The 21,660-nt window shown below is 47.8% G+C and overlaps 1 protein-coding gene across 2 annotated transcripts in view; it reads left to right on the top strand.

Moving 5' to 3' along the window:
• Nucleotides 1-17,098, top strand: part of LOC119964710 (phosducin-like) — a 53,754-nt gene extending 36,656 nt beyond the window's left edge. For both annotated transcript variants that reach the window (XM_038794590.1, XM_038794591.1), the window contains exons 2-4: nt 3,200-3,299; nt 5,655-5,812; nt 15,152-17,098. In XM_038794590.1, coding sequence (XP_038650518.1) covers nt 3,227-3,299; nt 5,655-5,812; nt 15,152-15,679 — 759 coding nt within the window. In that variant the 5' untranslated portion in view covers nt 3,200-3,226 and the 3' untranslated portion in view covers nt 15,680-17,098. The remainder of the gene's footprint in view (nt 1-3,199; nt 3,300-5,654; nt 5,813-15,151) is intronic.
• The last annotated feature ends 4,562 nt before the right edge of the window (nt 17,099-21,660 follow it).

Below are 21,660 nucleotides of genomic sequence, written 5' to 3'. Positions count from 1 at the left end.
GGTGAATGTGCTGAACCACTGTTACACCTGTATTAGGTGATGTAAGGTAGGGCCTGTACTATAGGTTCGCCGGTAGCCCCTGCCTGCTGGCTCCGCCCAGTAGGAGGAGCGTGTCCTCTACTCAGCAGCCATTTCGCCAGCTGCTGTGGGAGGCCACACATCTTACTGCAATAGTCTTTGTACAATTGATCGCGCATCAATCTTTTAGGGTTTATTTCTTCAATCTCCACGGAATGTACATGACAGATTTTATGGTCTGTCAAAGGCAGGCAAATATAGAACAAGTAGAATGTTTTTCCTCTCCCAAATTCTCCTGCATCCCCTGACATTCTTTTAGGCAAAGGACTGTACCTCTGGTGCCTTGTTCAATTGGTCATTCTATGAGATAAGGTGGCAAATGTTTGTCCATATAAAGCATCACAGCTAAGACCAATTCTGCCCTCATCTGGCATCAATACAAGAGAGCTTTCTGTCAGGAATAACTGAATAATAATAATGTAAAATAATAATCTTTCTTAGTGTCACAAGTAGGCTTACATTAACACTGTAATGAAGTTACTGTGAAAATCTCCATGTTGCCACACTCCAGCACCTGTTTGAGTACACTGAGGGAGAATTCAGAATGACCAATTCACCTAACAAGCACATCTTTCGGGACTTGTGGGAGGAAACCGGAGCACCCGAAGGAAACCCACGCAGACACAGGGAGGACATGCAGACTCCACACAGACAGTGACCCAAGCCTGGAATCGAACCAGGGTCTCTGGCGCTGTGAAGCAACATTGCTAACCACTGTGCTACCACGCAGACCTACCAGAAACTCGAATCCTAGCTTGAGAATGGGGTGGTTGGGGTGGGGGAGGGGTAATCAGCTCCAGTTCTATCGAGTACTAACACTTGTACAGATCTGGTATTGAAACAGGAAGTTTCTTGTCCACATGGTTCATTGTTACTCTCAACAGTGCATGTAGGAACTGAGCAATCAATAAAGTGATTCTTTCTCCAGTAAAGAGAAAGCTGGTGGCTTGCTTAAACAGTTCTTTAACATTATGAAGTGGCTCAATGAAGTTAGCATACAGAAAATATTTTGGACAATCTAAAAATAAGGTTCATAAATGTAACTAATAAATCAAGTAGATAATTCAGAAGATACTTCATTACCAAATGGTGATTAGTGTGGAACAGGCAGTATAAGCAGTGAGTAACATTGATATATTTAAGGAGAAACTAGATAATGTGAATGGAAAATGTAGTGGAAGATTATATTGATAGGCTTAGATGAAGTAAGGTGAGAGGAGGCTTGTGTGGAACATAAACACCAGTGTACACCAAATGGCCTGTCTCTCTGAAGTACATTTTTGTGATTCTTAATAAGTGTATTGTAAATGTTTGTTGTGTTCCTCAGTGACACAAGAATGCCAAATATATTCTTACGCTCTCCCAAATTCTGGTAGTTTGTTTTACTTAGATTGACAAGATTGATCACTGCTCTTTTGAAATGTTCTCTCATTTCTTCTGAAAATTAAGATTTTATTCACTATTTCCATTTTTAAAATTAATTCTCAGGGTATAAGAATTATTGCCAAGACCACGTTAAGGCCACAGAACATGAAGAATCAACCATATAGTGTGTGACTAGAGTCATGCGTAGGCCCAAACTGGTAGAAGTGGCAGTTTCCCTTCTGTGAAACACATCAGTGAAGTAAAGGATGTTCTTAATGGATATTCCTGCTCCAAATACCAGTTTTAATCCTTCAATTGATGTTCTAAGATTCTCTAAGCTGTAGAGATCTCGGCATTCGTCTTGGTTGACAAAATCAGGGTCAGGCCTGCAGGTCAGAACTAGGGGCTGGATTCTCCGACCACCCGCGGGGTTGGAGAATCGGCGGGGGCCGGCGTGAATCCTGCCCCTGCCAGCCGCCGAATTCTCCGGCACCGGATATTCAGCGGGGGCGGGAATCGCGCCGCGCCTGTCGGCGCCCCCCCCCGGCTATTCTCCGGCCCGCGATGGGCCGAAGTCCCGCTACTGTTATGCCGGGCCCGCCGGCGTGAATTAAACAAGGTATTTACCGGCGGGACCAGGTGGCGCAGGCGGGCTCTGGGGTCCTGGGGGGGGGCACCGGGCGATCTGGCCCCGGGGGGTGCTCCCAGGGTGGCCTGGCCCGCGATCAGGTCCCACCGACCCACGGGCGGGCCTGTGCCGTGGGGGCACTCTTTTCCTGCCACGTCGGGCATCAGCCTCTGCGATGGCTGATGCGAAGATGACCCCCCCCCCCCCCGCGCATGCGCGGGGATGACGTCAGCAGCTGCTGACGTTCCCGCGCATGCGTGGACTTCCTCCAGCCGGCGGAGTCCCTTTGGCCCCGGCTGGCATGGAGCCAAAGGCCTTTTCTGCCGGACGGCGGCGCGCCAACCACTCCGGCGCGGCCCTAGCCCCAAAAGGTGAGGGCTTGGCCCCTAAAGGTGAGGAGGATTCCGCACCTTTGGGGTGGCCCGATGCCGGAGTGGTTCACGCCACTCCCTCCCGCCGGGACCCCCTGCTTCGCTGGGTAGGAGATAATCCAGCCCCAGCTCTTTTAGATTTTCTCAGTTTCCTGCACCCTATTGCAGTGTTCCATCTCAGGGCCAGCCCAAAAACTAGAAGATCTTGGCAAATGATGGTGGGTAAGTTCAAACGAATCTTGGGGATTCTGGCCCACAGTGCTCTGAACTGGGATTCCAACACTGCTGGGAAAGATTCACATCCATTTTCTGCGGTGCTTCATTAAAATTAAATATTTTTAGATTCAAACAACAGCATTAATTCACAAATAACAACTGGAATGATTTTGATAAAGCAACCATGGGATTAATTTTACTAAAATAAAATGGGTGGCCAGCCCATCTCCTTCCCACCCATCCTGGACCTGTCCCCCATGTTGCAGGGGGCAGATAAGGCCTCTGACATCAGCCTGCCTTTAGGTCCATTGAGAACATTAAGTGGACAATTAATGTGCACTTAAGATCTCATTCCACCTCCACCCAACAATACATGTGGCTGAGGAAAGCAGGTATCGCAACTGGTTTCATTGCACAGGTAAAGACGGGCGGGGGGGGGGGGGGGGGGGGGGGAGTCTACCTATTTCGGGGGTCCCCAGTACCCACTTAGGCACCCTCTAATTCCAAACTTCATCATATCTTCCTGTTATTACATTTTCAGGTATCTTTCATTCTATATCTATCCAGAATGGAGCGTGGTCAAAGCTGTGATGAAGATCTGGAAACTGATCCAAATCTTGAAACGTCAGCTGTAAACACAGGTAATGAAATAGTTTATGCTCCGCATTGACGTAGTAATAGATCATGCCACAAAGTGATCAAGAAGTGTGTTGAGGCCGAAGAGTTCCTGATGTAAACTGGAGCTTGGTATTCCCCCGAGGCAGGGAAATACAAATCACTGTCAAAATCACTCTTCTATATTCCTTCAGGTTCGTTTCAGAATAGTTAAGGAGGGAGTTGAGACGACTGTGTTACATTTTAAGGGACTTCCTTACCTTCTTTTACTCTGGATGGTTTTTGGTTTCGAGAGACGCAATTCTCCGGAAAAATTTCAAAGTGTGGTACCGATCGGGAATTGCCGCGAGCTTCCCGGCCCTCGGCCCAGCGAGGCTGGCAACGCAATTCAACATTAATTGGTCCACTTAAGGAGGCCACATAGGCTTCTCACCGCAAATACCAGCTCGCCAGCCCCCTCCCCCAACAAGATCGATAAGCACTTCAACTGCACTTGCTCAGCCAACACCAGCAGCTTGCAGCAATGGCACCCAGGTGTCCGGACCCAAGATTTGGGGACGCTGACCTGGGGAGGCTCCTAGACACCGTGGAAGCCAGGAGGGATGTCCTGTTCCCCCGTTAATCCTGGAGGGTGACCCACAAGGCAGTCAGTGCTACCTGGGATGAGGTGGCGGCGGCCGAAAGCTCGAGTAATATGACCAAGAGGACGAGCCAGCAGTGCAGGAAAAAGGTCAATGAGTGAGTAGACAGACACCAACGTATGGAAATGGGGCTTAAGTGATGATAATTGGTTTCTCACCACGCTATGGCGAGATCCCAATTTCAGGAGTGGGACAGTGCTAACCACTGTGCCGCCCATTTTATTTTCATTGCGTGCCCAGGGTGCTAATGAAGTTGGCATCAGTTACTTACTCATCAAGTACTCTCACTCCTTTGTTTTTGAAAGAATACGTGTAAGAAGTTCTAAATTGGCATACTGTAAAGAATGTGGAAATAAGCTACCATATTATAAATATAAAACATAACAGTGGTTATCTGATATTAAATCATAACCAAAGTTCCGTTGCTAATTAGATGTTTATGCTACTTTTTGAGGTGGAAGTGAGACCAGGAATAGATCAGCCATGATCCGATTGAATGGCGGAGCAGGCTGGAAGGGCTGAATTGCCTACTTCTGCTGCTAATTCCCATGTACCCAATTCATTTTTTCCAATTAAGGGGCAATTTAGCGTGGCCAATTAACCTCGCCTGCACATCTTTGGGTTGTGGGGGTGAAACCTACACAAACATGGGGAGAATGTGCAAACTCCACACAGATAGTGACCCAGAGCCGGGATCGAACCTGAGACCTCGGCGCCGTGTGACAGTATACTACTGTTAATTGAAAAGTTCTGAAACCTAGGAAGTAACTTACAAAAAATAATACAAGTGTAAAAGGAGATGGAGTCACAGAAGCTTTGCAGACTGGTGTATCAGGGCAAGGAGTTAGTGTCTGGTCCTGCAAGCTGTTGTTTGGACACCCTGCATCTCCCAGGAGGAAAAACCAGTTCAGTATGTTCAAATCAAGTAATAACCAGAGATACTGGCACCAGTAATAATGAAGTTCCATTATATACAAGACCAGTTTGGACATATTTCTTGTACCCTTCATTTCCAAGATTTACTGTTTTTTCCGAATACTCAAGCTTTGGCTTCACATACTCTTTGCTACTTGGTCACACTTTCACTCTTGCTGTCTTCAACCTTTGGTGGTATCCTGCTCGAAGGGTTTACATAATCAACATTCACGATCAGTACAAATTCACAACCCTCTGCGAGAAGTAGTTCCCCCTCATCTCAGTTCTAAATCTACTGATTCACAACCTATATCCGTGACCTCTCATTCTAGATTGCCCTACAAGGGGGAGCATTTGGTCTACGTTTTCTTTATCAATCCCTTTAAGTATTTTATATACATGAGTAGATCCCCTCTCATCCTTCTAAACTCCAGCGAGTAGAAGCCCAAATTGTTTAATCTTTCCTCATACTTCAACCCTCTCATCCCTGGAATCAATCTGATGAACCTCGTCGGAACTGCTTCCAATGCCGCCACATCCTTCTTCAAATAAGGAGAACTAAACTGGTCACAATACTCCAGATGTGGTCTCACCTAACAATTGCAACAACACTTCTCTACCCAGTCTTTTTGCAATAAATGCTAACATTCCATTTGCCTTTTTACACGTGGAGCCTAAACATCAGTATAAATTTGTTGGATCAATCAGCCTGCCTCTGGCCTGTCAAATGTGATGTAATTTTCTGTTGCAGCTACATAATTTAGCCAATCTGTCTTGTCCACATGGATTGAAGGAACAGTTATATGAAAATCTTTGTGTTTTCAGGTCCAAAAGGGGTAATAAATGACTGGAGAAAGTTTAAACTTGGGAGTGAGAACAAAGAAATCACTCCTTCAAACAAAAGGCAACTCCTTAGGCAACTGTCATCACCATACCAATCTCTCAGTAAAGACAAAGACACACAAGATAAATTCAGCCGTAAGGTGAGCTACAACGGACAAGACAACTCCTTATACAACAATGCATGCATTTTTCGAACCAAAACAGAAGGCAATAACTTGTGGAAAGGACATTGATAGGAGAGTGACTGAAACATGGCCATATAGAAAAGATTGGCTACTAAATATTGCAGAAAATAATACATTTGGGGAAGAAAGGAGGGTAAGTGGAGAAGCTGTAATGGTTAAAAATTACATCACGGAATTGGAAAAAAGGATGTAATTAGTTGCAAGGTAAATTCAAAATCTATATGGATTGAGTTAAAAGGATAAGACGGGATTCATCACATCCAGAGGAATATTTCGAAATCACGAAATAGTGTAAGAGAATCGGAAGGAAGAAATATGTAGGAAAATCTAAGACATGAAAAATAGGTGCAGAATAATAATCATGGGATATTTCTACTTCCCTAATATAGAAGGCAAAAGAAAAGGGTATCCTGTTTTTAAAGTGTACGCAAGACTCCATTCTTACTCAATACGCAATTGACACAACAAGAAAAGAATCACTGTAAGGTCTTGTATTGAACTCGAACATCTGCGGGTGGTAAGAATAGGGGAGTTTCTTGGTAGTAGTGATCACAGCATAGTGAGATTGAAGGTGAGGATTGAGACTGACATAGTAGGATAAAAATTAAGGTAATAGATTGGAAAAGAGAAAATTATGATGAAAATTGGAGGAAACTGAAATAGATAAACTGGAAGAAAATCCTTAAAAACAGAAGGGCGGATAAACAGTGGGAAATCTTTAAAAGTTCATGAGGAATGTATTCCACTGAAAGCCCAAGCTAGCTAAATTGTGGTAACATGGACGAATAAGGAACGGAAGGAAATATTTGATCTGAAGAAAAAGGGATGTAAAAGGTACTTAAATGCTAAAGTGGAGGAGGACAAAGGGAATATGAAGAACGTTTTAAAAATCTGGAATGAAAAATGAAATGATGAAATCAATTTATCATGGAATGGAAAGGAAACTAGATGAATACACGATCAAAAGAAAGAATAGAAAGATGTAATGAAAGGCAGAGAGGAGACACATAAAATGTGGGAGGAGGCCAGTGTGGAGTATAAACAACTTGAGTCAAATTACCTGTTTTTTTTGCTGTATATTCTCTATAATACAGTTTTATTTGGGGTTATGATTTAGTGGCAAGCGATCTGCAAATAAAATAGTCTCAGTGTAATAAAGCCAGAAAAACAAGAATAATTCATCTGGAGTGAACATCTTCATTAAACACCAAAAATGCAACTAAATTTCATGCATCTCCCACCTAAAGATAATGATTGTAGCCTGGTTGTGTTGGCTTTCTTGGTGGAATTCACCTTAAATTTGTATACCAGCACAATCAATTGTGGCATTTCGTGCCCATATAGTGTTTGGTGTAACTCAATTTTGTCCACTCTCCCAGGATCAATCAATCGACATTGGTATTTTCGCGAACTGCAGTTATTTTTTTTATAAATAATTTTTATTCAGATTTTCACAAAATATCAATAACAGAAAATATTAACAAAAAAAATTAACAACCAAGAAAAACAAGAAAGAACAAACCCCTCCCCCGTTAAATACAAAAAGAATAGATTTAACACCTGTCATAACCAAAGAACACATGTACACGCCCCTTCAACCCAACCCACTGAAACGACCTCCCCCCCCCCCCCCCCCCCCCTCCCCCTCGGGTTGCTGCTGCTGCTGGCCTTTTTTCCCTTCCGTTCTGCCAGGAAATCTAGGAAAGACTGCCACCGCCTGAAAAACCCCTGTACTGATCCCCTCAGGGCAAATTGCACCCTCTCCAATTTACTGAACCCCGCCATATCATTGATCCAGGCCTCCACGCTTGGGGACCTCGCATCCTTCCATTGAAGCAAAATTCTCCGCCGGGCTACTAGGGACGCAAAGGCCAGAACACCGGCCTCTTTCGTCTCCTGTACTCCCGGCTCCACTGCAACCCCAAATACTACGCGTCCCCAGCCTGCTTGACCCTGGATCCTACCACCCTTGACACTGTGCTTGCTACCCCCTTCCAAAATTCCCCCAGCGCTGAGCATGCCCAGAACATATGGGCGTGGTTCGCTGGGCTCCCCGAGCCAGTACACCTGTCTTCGCCCCCAAAGAACCTACTCATCCTCGTCCCGTTCATATGAGCCCTATGTAGCACCTTGAACTGTATGAGGCTAAGCCGCGCACATGAAGAGGAGGAGTTCACTCTTTCGAGAGCATCTGCCCACGTTCCCTCCTCAATTTCCTCACCCAGCTACTCTTCCCATTTACCCTTCAGCTCCTCTACCGAGGCCTCGTCTACCTCCTGCGTCACTTGGTACATGTCCAAAATCCTCCCCCCTCCAACCCACACCCCCGAGAGCACCCTGTCCTGGACCCCACGTGGGGGCAACAGAGGGAACCCCGCCACCTTCCGCCTGGCAAACGCCCTTACCTGCATGTACCTAAAAATGTTCCCCGGGGGAGCCCGAAATTCTTCTCTAACTCACCCAGGCTCGCAAACTTCCCGTCTACAAACAGGTCCCTCAACCTCCTAACACCTGCCCTGTGCCAACTCAGGAACCCGCCATCGATTCTCCCTGGAACAAACCGGTGGTTCCCCCGTACCGGGGACCCCATCGAGACCCCCACCTCCCCCCTGTGCAGTCTCCATTGCCCCCAAATTTTGAGGGTAGCTGCCACCACCGGGCTCGTTGGAGGGAGCGGCAACGGCGCCGCTACAAGCGCCTCCAGGCTCTGTCCACACAGGACGCCATCTCCATCCTCTTCCATGCTGCCCCTTCCCCGTCCATTACCCACCTATGCACCATCGCTGCGTTGGCAGCCCAATAGTACCCACAGAGGTTGGGCAGCACCAGCACCCCCCTGTCCCTGCCCTGCTCCAAAAACACCCTCCTCACCCTCGGGGTCCCGTGCGCCCATACAAATCCCGTAATACTCCTGTTGACCCTCCTAAAAAAGGCCTTCGGGATAAGGATGGGGAAGCACTGGAACAGGAACAAAAACAGTGGGAGCACCGTCACCTTGACTGACTGCACCCTGCCCGCCAGCGACAGCGGCAACATGTCCCATCTTTTAAACTCCTTCTCCATTTGCTCCACCAGCCTTGTAAGATTAAGTTTGTGTAGGGCCCCCCAGCTCCTGGCCACCTGGACTCCCAGGTACCTAAAGCTCTTCTCCGCCCTTTTTAGTGGGAGCCTACCAATCCCCTCCTCCTGGTATTCCGGGTGCACGACAAACAGCTCGCTCTTCCCCAGGTTGAGTTTATACCCTGAGAAGTCCCCAAATTCCCTGAGAATCTTCATCACCTCCGGCATTCCCCCACTGGGTCCGCCACATATAGCAATAAGTCATCCGCATAAAGCAACACTCGGTGCTCCTCCCCACCCTGCACCAGTCCCCTCCAGTCCCTCGACTCCCTCAACGCCATGGCCAGGGATTCAATCGCCAACGCAAAGAGCAAGGGGGACAAGGGACACCCCTGTCTCGTCCCTCGGTATAACCGAAAGTACTCTGATCTCCTCCTATTCGTGGCCATACTCGCCATCGGGGCCTCATATACCAACTCACCCATCTGACAAACCCCTCCCCAAACCCAAACCTTTCCAGCACCTCCCACAAGTACCCCCACTCAACCCTATCAAAGGCCTTCTCCGCGTCTAGCGCCACCACTATCTCCGCTTCCCCCGCTACCGCCGGCATCATAATAACATTCAAGAGCCTCCGTATGTTGGTGTTCAACTGACTTCCCTTCACATACCCCGTCTGTTCCTCGTGGATGACCCACGGCACACAGTCCTCTATCCTTGTGGCAAGATCTTCGCCAACAGCTTAGCGTCTACATTTAACAGCGAGATCGGCCTGTATGGTCCACACTGCAGGGGGTCCTTGTCCCACTTCAGGATCAAGGAAATCAGCGCCCGGGACATAGTTGGGGGCAAAGCCCCCCCTCCCTTGCCTCGTTAAAGGTCCGGCCCAACAGGGGGCCCAACAGGTCTGCATACATTTTATAGAATTCGACCGGGAACCTATCCGGCCCCGGCGCCTGCCCCGGCTGCATGCTTTGACCACCCTTTGACCACCTCCTCCAGCTCGATCGGCGCCCCCAGTCCCTCCACCTGTCTGTCCTCCACCCTCGGGAATCTCAGCCAGTCCAAGAAGCGGCCCATTCCACCCCCCCCCCCCCCCCCCCCCCCCGCTGGGGGTTCAGACCGATACAATTTCCCGTAAAAGTCCCTGAAGACCCCATTGATGTCTGCCCCCCTTCGCACCACATTCCCTCCCCTATCCTTAATTCCACCAATCTCCCTGGCCGCATCCCGCTTACGGAGCTGATGCGCCAGCATCCTACTCGCCTTCTCCCCATATTCATACACCGCTCCCTGTGCCTTCCTCCACTGAGCTTCCGCTTTTCTGGTGGTCAGTAAGTTGAACTTGGCCTGAAGACTACGCCGCTCCCCCAGCAATCCCTCCTCCGGAGCCTCCCCGTATCTCCAATCCACCCTCACCAACTCCCCCACCAGCCTCTCCCTCTCTCTCTGCTCTCTCCTCTCCCTATGGGCTCGGATGGAGATCAACTCCCCTCTAATCACCGCCTTCAATGCCTCCCAGACCGTCCCCACTCGGACCTCCCCATTATCATTGGCCTCCAGGTGCCTCTTGATACATCCTCGAACCCGCCCGCCCACCTCCTCATCTGCCAGCAGCTCCACCTCCAAGCGCCAGAGCGGGCGCTGGTCCCTCTCCTCCCCCAGCTCGAGGTCCACCCAGTGCGGGGCATGATCCAAAATGACTATCGCCGAATATTGGGCATCCTCCACCCTCGAAACCAGCCCCCTGCTCATAATTTAAAAATCGATCCGGGAATAGGCCTTATGCACATGGGAGAAGAATGAAAACTCCCTGGCCCTCGGCCTCGCAAACTTCCAAGGATCCACCCCTCCCATCTGGTCCGTAAACCCCCTCAGCACCTTAGCCGCCGCTAGCCTCCTACCCGTCCTGGACCTGGATCGATCCAGTGGCGGATCCAGCACTGTACTGAAGTTCTCCCCCATTATCAAGCCCCCCGTCTCCAGATCTGGAATGCGGCCCAACATGCGCCGCATAAAACCCGCATCGTCCCAGTTCGGGGCGTATACATTCACCAGCACCACCCGCTCCCCCTACAGCTTGCCGCTCACCATCACATACTTCCCGCCGCTTCCGCCACCACTTTTGACGCCTCAAACGACACCCTCTTTCCCACCAGAATCGCCACCCCCCTGATTTTTTGCATCCAGCCCGAATGAAACACTTGGCTCACCCATCCCTTCCTCAATCTAACCTGGTCCGCCACCTTCAGGTGCGCCTCCTGAAGCATGGCCACATCCGCCTTCAGCCCCTTCAGGTGCGTAAACACACGGGCCCATTTGACCGGCCCATTCAGTCCCCTCACATTCCAGGTTATCAGCCGGATCAGGGGGCTCCATGCCCCCCTCCCCCGCCGACTAGCCATAACCTTTCTTCCCCTGCCCGCCACTGGCCAGCGCCCCTCGTTCGGCCCATTCCTCACAGCGGCAAACCCCCATCCCGACCCCCCCCTGCATACTCCAGCTCCTTCCTGGCTATTCCAGCAGCAACCCGGTACCCCCCCCCCCCCCCCCCCCCCCCCCAAGCTAGGACCCCTCCTAGCTGCGTTACTCCCTCCATAGTACTCCCGTAGGCCAGCTGACTCCTGCTGACCCCGGCCACTCCCGCCACTCCTTCGACCCCTCCCAGCGTGGGGCTACCCCTCCTCCCCAGTGCCAACAGCAGGCTCTCCTCCTCCCCCTCCCACTCTCACGTGGGAAAAAAAAAAAAGCCCGCGCTTCTCAGCTCCAACCCCGCCCCCATCAACCCTCAGCGCGGGAAAAAGCCGGCGCTTTCCATCTGCCCGACCCCGCCTCCTCTCAGGTAGCTCCCATTGTCGGCCCAATCCCCTTGCAGGGCCCCAGCCTCCCTTCCCACCATCAGCGCCCCACACTGCGCATCCACCCCCCCACCTCGAGCCCATCCACCGAACCCACGCAAAAAGACAGTGCCTCCCCGCCCTGAAAACAACACAGAACCAGCATTAAACCGAAAGCCCCCCCTCAGAAAATAACAGAGTTACATACAGACCCCCGCACCCAACCCTCAGTTTGAGTCCAACTTCTCGGCCTGCACAACGGCCCACGCCTCCTCCAGGGATTCGAAGTAAAAGTGTTGGTACTTGTAGGTGACCCACAAACGCGCCGGCTGTAACATGCCAAACTTCAATCCTTTGGTGTGAAGCACCGCCTTCGTCCGGTTGTACCCGGCCCTCCGCTTAGCCACCTGCACACTCCAGTCCTGGTAGATCCACACCACCGCATTCTCCCACCTGCTACTCTGCTCCTTCTTGGCCCACCTGAGCACACACTCCCGGCCAACAAACCGGTGGAACCGCACCAGCACCACCCATGGCGGCGCATTCGGCTTGGGCCTCCTTGCCAGTATTCTGTGGGCCCCCTCCAGCTCCAGGGGCCCCTGGAAGGAACCGGCTCCCATCAGCGAATTCAGCAGGACGACCACGTAGGCCCCCAGGTCCGACCCCTCCAGGAGGTCCAGGATCCGCAGATTTTTCTGCCTCGACCGGTTCTCCATCTCCTCAAACTGCTCCTGCCACTTTTTGTGGAGCGCCTCATGCATCTCCACCTTTACCGCGAGGGCCGCGGCCTCATCCTCTCTTTCAGAGGGTTGCTGTCGGATCTCCCGGATTGCCACCCCCTGGGCTGTCTGAGTCTCCAGCAGCTTGTCGATGGAAGCCTTCAACGGCTCTAGCAGCTCCGCTTTGAGCTTCCGAAAGCAGCGCTGGAGAGTCTCCTGCTGCTCCTGCGCCCACTGCCTCCATTCCTCTTGGTCTCCGCCAGCCACCATCTTGTGCTTCTTCCCTCGCTTTTTCTTTGGCGCTGCCATCGCTATCTTGCTCGCCCCACTCCTGGTCCAAGCCATATACCGATGGGGAACTGCTGCTGACTCCTTCCCACGTCGGGAATCGTCGAATAAGTACCGCTGGGGGCCCTAAAAAGAGCCCAAAAGTCCGTTCCTGGCAGGAGCTGCCGAACGTGCGGCTTAGCTCCGCATAGCCGCAACCGGAAGTCCCGAACTGCAGTTATTTGACGAGGTTCTAAAAATTAAGCTGATTCTTTTGAGTGCCAGGAATACAAATGTTTCTTGTAACTTATTCTAATTTACTGAGAAAAACAGACTGTTGTGCCCTAATATAACTAGCATATGACACTGTGTTTTTAAAAATTAATTTTGGGGTTACTCATACATGGTGGGTTGACAGAAAATTAACATTTTCTGACTAAAAATGCACTTTCAGTTGCATTATCATACACCAAGTTGTCAATTTTTTGCTTGTATATGAAAAAGTCTTCTAAAAAATTCTGTTTTAAACCACTTAATTACACTGTTTCAAAGCAGATTTTCAATCATTGAAAATGCTAATGAATTTGAGCAGAACCCCAAAGAAAAAAAACATTTTCACAATGGACGCCACTTCGGGGGCAATTTTGTGTCCATTTCGCTAATTAGGCCCAAAATAAAAACTCAACCCCTGTGTTTAATAGGTTAGTGGCTCATTTCACAATTTCTGATTATACATTTTGGTTCTAACATTTCCCTGGTGTTCACTCACTAAGTAAAGCCTGTTACGCCCTTTAGCATGTGGACTGCCAATTGGCTGGGTTAGTGTTTGTAGTAACCAAGTCTATCAAAGTCCACGGTGAGATGCCAAATGTCACAACCAACTCTCTAGTTCCCATTATTGTGAAATCTGACCCCCCCCCCCCCCCCCCCCCCCCACGATCACGCAAACTGAGGCGTTTTACAGGTTATAGAACATAGAACATAGAACACTACAGCGCAGTACGGGCCCTTCGGCCCTCGATGTTGCGCCGACCTGTGAAACCATCTGAAGCCTATCTGACCTACACTATTCTCTACACTACACTATTCTCTCCCCCATTATATCTATTCATACTATAGACATTTAAAGGTCCTCTCCCCCATTATATCTATTCATACTATAGACATTTAAAGGTCAGCAACATATAGTTAATTATCACTAACTATGTTCTTGATAATTAAATTGTGACACATATCTTCATAAATGCTGCCTCGCGGTGCTGACGTCCCAGGTTCGATCCCGGCGCTGGGTCACTGTCCGTGTGGAGTTTGCACATTCTCCCAGTGTTTGCGTGGGTTTCCCCCCACAACCCAAAGATTTGCAGGGTCGGTAGATTGGCCATGCTAAATTGACTCTTAATTGGAAAAAAAAATTATTTAAAAAAAAAGAATAACTCTCAATTTTGAACACAGAGAGCTCTGAAAATGAATGCTCTTTGAAAGATTTTCTTTTTGTTTCTTTCACGTGATGTTGGGCATTACTGGCAAGGCCCTATTTGTCCTTGATTAGTTCGTGCTGAGCCTTGAACATACAACTGGACATGCAACTACAATGCTGTTAGGGAATTCCAGGACTTGGGTCTCTAACCAGAATGTGGCTTGGAGAAGGTGGTGATGTTCCCATGCATCTGCTGCTCTTGTCCTTCCAGGTAGTAGAGGTTTGGAAGGTGCTGCCGAAGGAGGTTTGGCAAGTTGCTGCAGTACATCTTGTACAGAGCACACACTGTTGCCACTGTCTACCGATGGTGCTGGGAGTGGATGCTTAAGCTGGAAGATGGGCCGCTGATCCAGCGGTGCTACTTTGCCATGGATGGTGTTGAGCTTCTTGAGTCTTGTGGGAGCTGCACTCATCCAGGAAAATGGAGAGTATTCCCATCACATTCCCGACTTATGCCTCGTAGACGGTGGACAGTGTCAAGAAATTTCCCTTTCACTTTGGCATGACATAATCATGGCATTGCTATAATTTGAATCAAAACAGAAACCAAAAACAGTTACAGCACTAATGGTATGGGAAGAAAACTCAACTAATAACTAATAAGCAAGAAATATTCATAATGGTAATTGTACCTTTTCGAAGTGTGAATAACATTGTGGTGCTGCTCAATAATGTGCAATGTTACAGTATAAGTTTTCAACTTTGCACACTGTGCTGAAAGAAAATTCAGGAAATAACTTGCAACATGTTCTTTAATGGATCAAGACAAATCTAAACAGTTAGAAACATGATTCTACCCACCATGTGTTCTTATAGTACAGGAATTGTTAAAGGAATGCAGAATAAATGAATAAGAACATGTGCTTGGTCTTCCCACAATAAATTAATTCTGATTGCAAACCTTAAAACCATTTTTTTTAACCACAAAATACAGATGAGTGTGCAGGAATATGAAATGACCCAGGGCAAGGAAGACGAGACCTGCCTTCGGAAGTACCGCAGACAGTGCATGCAGGAAATGCATCAGCAGCTGAGCTTCGGGCCTAATTTTGGAGTGGTCTATGATCTCGAGAACGGCGAGCAATTTTTGGAAGTGATTGAGAAAGAATTGAAAAAAACCACTGTGATGGTGAGCATTTATGAAGATGGAATGAAGGGCTGCGATTCTTTGATCAATTGCTTAACATGCCTTGCTATGGAGTACCCCTTGGTCAAGTTCTGTAAAATAAAGGCTTCCAACACAGGGGCTAGTGACCGCTTCCCTAACCATGTTCTCCCAGTGTTATTGGTGTACAAGGCGGGCGAGCTGATCGGAAACTTCATACACATCACTGAGCAGCTCGGTGAAGAATTTTTTGCAGTGGATGTTGAATCCTTTCTAAACGAATATGGTCTTTTGCCAGAAAGGGAATTTGCTGCTTCTGAAAACACCAGTGATAGTAGCGATGCAGATATTGAATAACTTCCAGTACAGTGAAGCCCAACTCAGATAGGTCCCAGTTTCATAGAGGAAAAATTCATCTTAAGCACTCTCTGATTTTAACTGATGGTATTCCACAATTTCAATATTGTGTAATGAGAACAATGAAACCACCAATCGCATGCTACCAGTTTTTTGCCTCTATAATCACACTTGTAGGCTTCTATAGTTAGATTTACAAACATGTGTAGTGTGAGTGGTGCTAACTTGTATTCATTCACTTTTCCTTTTCATATTCCCATTCAGTCATCAATATCCTCATAAAGGGAAAAAATTGAGAATATGGTCAGTTGTTCATCAAGTCTCAAACATTGTTGAGAAGAGACTGTGGTTCTGCTTAATGTTTAGTTGTGGAATGGCCCCAGAAGATTTTCCCCAACCATCAAGGGAATGGATACATAGCTTTAGGTAGATAGTTGTAAGTAAATCTGGACCCACATCCACTAAGATTTCAGTTCAGAACTTTGAAAACATACCCGTTAAAAATAAAACCCCAGAAAAACAAGAAAAACCTGGAGGACAGATTGCACGTTCCCCCAGCAGCTACCATTCCCAAGATCATGATTCATGTCCGAATGCAACAGTATCCCTGTGGATTCTATTCTTCCACCAGTTTTATTGCAGCCCCAATCTAAAAAAAAGTTTGGCGTCACAATGCACTTGTACATTGTGACTTACGTTGTTCTCCCTCATTTTGTTTATAGAGGCAGTTTGAGGTTTTGGTGGCCTATGCATACTCCACTTTGTGCTGAATGTGCAAGGTTATGCAAGACCTACTTACTCTAAATGGAGAATTAGCACACATGCTACCAGCAAAGATTCAGGGATCACTGAATGACAAAATACAAATGTTACCGGCGTTTGATCTAAACACCTGGGTTGCAAAGCTTTGATGCATAGTGCCCATATTTCTGGGGATTTGTATGCCATTTCAGGTCCCGAATGGTGTGTGAACTCTGCGCACACTTCTGATGGAGGTTGCATTGGATGCCATCGAGGTGAACTTGTTGGTGTGGGTGTTGGAATCACGTGCAAGAAGCATCCTGAGTAGGCAGATTGTGATCATTGTGTGTGATGCTGAATGGACGGTAACTGTGCTATTTATGATTACAGTGCTCCAGCTAACAGACTCATTTAATCTCAAGTGTTCAGTAGCAGGAACAGCCTGCCACCAGTGCTATATAAAGGGATCATTGCCCACTTTCAAGGTAGTTACTGATGTGCTTCTTTCTACTCTATGTTGCTGAGTTAGTAGAAGTGTTTGATGGTTTGTACTGTTAATTGAAGTGACTTTGAAGACTATAAGAGTGTAATGTGGCACTTGGTGAAGGTCTTGGTTCTCACTTTAAGGGTTCCAGTCACAACATCTGGCCTACAGCATGACAGGGACAATGAACAGAAGCAACATGAGGGGACAATTTCTCAAAGGGAGATGGGGAGAAGGGTTTTCACCAGGAGACCATATTCACCCAGGGCCTTCCAGAAGCAATTCTCCTGCCCCAATCTCAACGAGGAAAGTGTGTGCACCTCCGCTTCACTGAAATCTGCCACCAGTTACAGGCAAATCTCCAACTTTGGAGCAGGCAGGGAAGAGGTTGCCAGTGACTGTGGTCCTGAACTTCTTCACATCGGGCTCCTACCAGGCTGGAAGGAGTCTCACAGTCCACTCTTCGAAAAGGGAGATGCACTGTATGTGAACAGAGGGGAATACCTTACACCTAACCAGAAAAGTGCAAGTGAAATATGCACATGACTTTGCCAAGATACCAGGATTTCCCTACCAGGATGCCAATAACTGCTTGCACATTGCTTTGCAGGCATTACATCTAAACACAGAGAAGTACTGCAATTGTAACGGGTTCAACAACTTCAATGTACGGTTGATGTGAACCATACAAGGCAGGTGAATGCCTTGTATCTTGATATTGTCCCCAGTGCCGTCAGCATCTAAGCCACCATGAGGCACCAGAGGGTGACAAAGATGATCCACTGACTCCAATGTGCACATCTGGGCAACATCTGTGTACTGAGATCCATGCTGCCATATGAAAAGTCATTAAGCGAACCACTATGGTGCTCATACACTTCCATTGCCTCAATCACTCTGGAGGCCTGCAGTGCCCATCAGAGCGTATATCACGATTGGTCATATCCAGCGTAGCGTTTGCAATCAGATATATAATGAGCAGCTGAGCAGGTTGAAGAGGAGAAAGGCAACTAACAGATCCCCTTTCTGGCCAGGTTGTCGGGTAGGTTCATCTGATTGCACTTCCGGTGAACACAACACCAATTCCTCCTTCACCAACAGTCCCAAACTTTACCCTCACTCTGATACTGATCATCACAGCATCCTCTAGGCCAGTGCATCTCAAACTATCTGATGTGGCGTACCGGCAGTTTTTTTTTTCCAATGTGCCAGGGACCGGTGAGCGAAACAAGCCAATCCAGGATTACTGTCTCTTTCTTTTCTGGAAACACTCCAAGTACCGGCAGACGATGGCTCGCGTACCGGCACTGGTACGCGTACCACACTTTGAGAAGCACTGCTCTAAGCCACAATGCTGAAAGGAAAGACAGCACAAAACAAGCACTCCAAACCAAATGTATCAAACAAGCATCGAATACTCCACATAAAAGCTATGAACTCACGTTTCTGAATTCCTCAATGCCTGGCTTCCATGTGCGTTTGCCTGCTCTGGTGTTCCAGGCAAAGCTACCCTCGTGGCTGCATTTCAGCAGAGCAGATAGAGATGGGCTCTCAGGATCACCTTGCACAGCCCTAACACTAAAAGGCCCGGCTTTGGACTAAACCCTATGGCAGCTGCCTGGAGTGGCTGGCTGACAGGCAACAGCAGGAGCATTAGAAGAGTGTGGAGTGATAGGACGATGAATACTGTCACCCTGAAAGAGGACAGCAGATTGGTGCTCCACAGAGCCACTACCACTCCTCCGGGGTAATGCCTCAGCCAACCTAGTGATCGGTTGAAGGACAGATTGCTGGACTATTGTGAGAACATGCCAGCCCTTTAAGCACTGGTACGCACAGTTATAATGGCAGAAGTCTGAGCCGGCATGGCAGAAAGCTGCACATGCATGTTAACAAACTGAGCTGGCATCACTTCAGTCTGAAATTCCACTACTGGTACTGCACTCAAGACATTGCATTCCTCCTGCATGTACTACAATGGAAGCTGAGACATCAACGGTCAGACACTACATAATGGTTGGGTTTACAAATGCTCCTATGGGGTTTGGGTGCCATTTCAATGCTGGAAATGGATGGGCCCCAAGCTCAAAGCCACACGTAAGTTTAGTGCCGGACTCCAGACAGTGACTTTCTGGCGGGCCTGCCAATACACCAATACATTTACTGCACAAAACCATCTTTCTGAAAGCCACCCTATCAAAGTCCGCAACAAAATCATGGATGCAACCTAACCCCCCAGCTAACTATCCTGTCCCCCTGCCATGCGTGCACATCACTTAGAATCATAGAATTTCCAGTGCAGAAGGAGGCCATTCGGCCCATCGAATCTGCACCGGTCCTTGGAAAGAGCACCCCATCCAAGCCTACACCTCCACCCAATCCCAGCAATCCCGTAACCCCACCCAAACTTTTTGGGCATTAAGGGCAATTTAGCATGGCCAATCCACCTAACCTGCACATCTTTGGACTGTGGGAGGAAACCGCAGCAACCGGAGGAAACCCACACAGAAATGGGGAGAACATGCAGACTCCGCACAGGCAGTGACCCAAGCCGGGAATCGAACTTGCGACCCTGGAGCTGTGAAGCAAATGTACTGACCACTGTGCTACCGTGCTGCCCACTTGTGCCTGGTCTTACACCACGTGCAGACTCCACCTGAAATTATTCTGTAAAGGATGGACTGTTAACATTCCAGCTGAAGTTACTACTGGACAATCAGGACCCAGAATAGAACCCTGGGTCAATAGATAATAACCCTTATTTTTTGTTCAGTAACGTGGATGAACAGAGTCGCAGAACTGCTGACTAACGTTTAACAGAAGAATAAAACATTAAACAAGAAAAGATTAAATATAATACAATATTCCTTCACCCCACCAATATCTTTACAGATGTACACAGATTTTTAAGGATAACACAAGTTACAAAATATACCTTATATTCTAATGACCTCGGTAAGTATACAGTCCATGTTAATCAACAGGCTGACTGTGGTCAGACACACCACACTCTGAAACTAAGTGACAGATACCATCTGATACAACTTCTGTGGATTTCTCATTAAATTATCCCAGATGCTTATTACACTGTATGCCAACGGATCTCACTGGAACTCTGACTACCACACAACTGTTTCCAAATTCCACTCTCGAAAAACACACCTTGGCATATTCTCCCAAACAAGGCTTTCTTTCGGATGCCTTCACCATGGATACACTTCCAGGATTTCAGTCTCTCCTTTCGGTATTCCTGTGCCTTGGATTGCCACGTGCATTCAAACTGCCACGCAATCTTTCAGGTACCCAGCCATAACAACTGAACCAGCACTGCTTCACAGGCTGTACTAAGATGTCAGCAAACCTTTGATTTACCTCCGATGTCTGGCTTCTCACCTTGCCAACTTTAAACCTGGTCTTGCAGCTGTCTCTTTAACTCAGTATACTTCCTCTGCTTCTTCCTTGAATTCTCCAGAACAGGACCTAGTTCAACTTCTTGTTCTTTGTTCCTTTAACTTAACAGCCCTCCTGAGACATACTTTATCCCCAACTCCCTGATTTCTTTTGGACTTTTGTTCTTTTGGGAAGTCTTCTTTTTGCAGCTCCTTGGTCCTGTCCCTCCTTCCTGCCTCTAGCTAACAATAACGCAAATGTTCTTTCTGTTCCAGGGTGGCCCCTGGTTGCTCAGCAACAGCCTAGTTTTCCTTTCAGACCGGTTTGCTTTCACCTCATAAATCCTGATCACCATGCATGTATCTAAACTATACTGAAGTTATTAACTCTTTCAAAAACAGAAACATAAAATTAAACTTACTTAAAGCTACACCTCATTTATAATACCCTCAAATGCAAATATAGATTATTTAAATTACCTGTTTGCTGACAGCGCAGTGTCAATATCAAAGTTAATGGCGAGCGATTGTGTTCATTTTGTCCTCTGTTTCGGCTTGCTCTACTACTTCTTGTTCCTATACCACTACCTGGTCAAGTTGTAGGCCTTAGGTATCCAAAAGGACAAAGGCACAAGGATAGGGTTGCAGTGGGAAAGGAGGGAAAGCAGGAGGTGCATCCTTACTCTATCTGCAGTTTGCAAATCAGAAGATATTGTTGGATAAGGGGGTCTTGGAATGGAAAAACATACCATCATCTTCAATGGTCTTACCTCCACCACCGCTGGCCACAGTCACATTATGGCCATTTCAATGACTACAGCACCATCTCTCCCATGGGAGGAGGACATGCAGTGATTTCTATCCTCCACCAGTTAGATGCTTCTGCCTCTAGTCATGTACCCGCTTGTCCTGAAAGAAGGAAGCATGTATGTGAGTATGGTGCAAATTGTTTGGTGATGTGGTTGTCATGGTTGAATAACTGGCCATGTGTGTAAGCTGAGAGTGCCAGGCTAGCAGCACTGTTAAGTGTGTGAGAGTGAGGTGAAGTTATGTATGTGAAGCAGGAGATGTTAGGATGTATTGTTGGTCATTGATTGAAGGTGGTGTGGTCAATGGGGCTGTGTTTGGTAGCAATGGATCACATTCGAGAATGAATTCAATGACCTTGATCACCTGTGTGAGATCACTAAACTTCTTTCTGCACCGCATGCAGACCTTCAGGCTAACACTGTTTGGATTGAGTGATGGTTATATGGTTCCATTGCCTTCACAAAGTTTGTGTGGAGGACCACCAAGGCCTCTAGTGCTGTGTAAGAGCACCTTTTAGAATGCTCTCTGCCCTATTGCACCATATTCATTCTTCTTGC

This window comes from Scyliorhinus canicula, chromosome 4 (assembly GCF_902713615.1).
Source record: "Scyliorhinus canicula chromosome 4, sScyCan1.1, whole genome shotgun sequence".
Taxonomy (NCBI): domain Eukaryota; kingdom Metazoa; phylum Chordata; class Chondrichthyes; order Carcharhiniformes; family Scyliorhinidae; genus Scyliorhinus; species Scyliorhinus canicula.
This window is presented reverse-complemented; position numbering and strand designations above follow the sequence as displayed.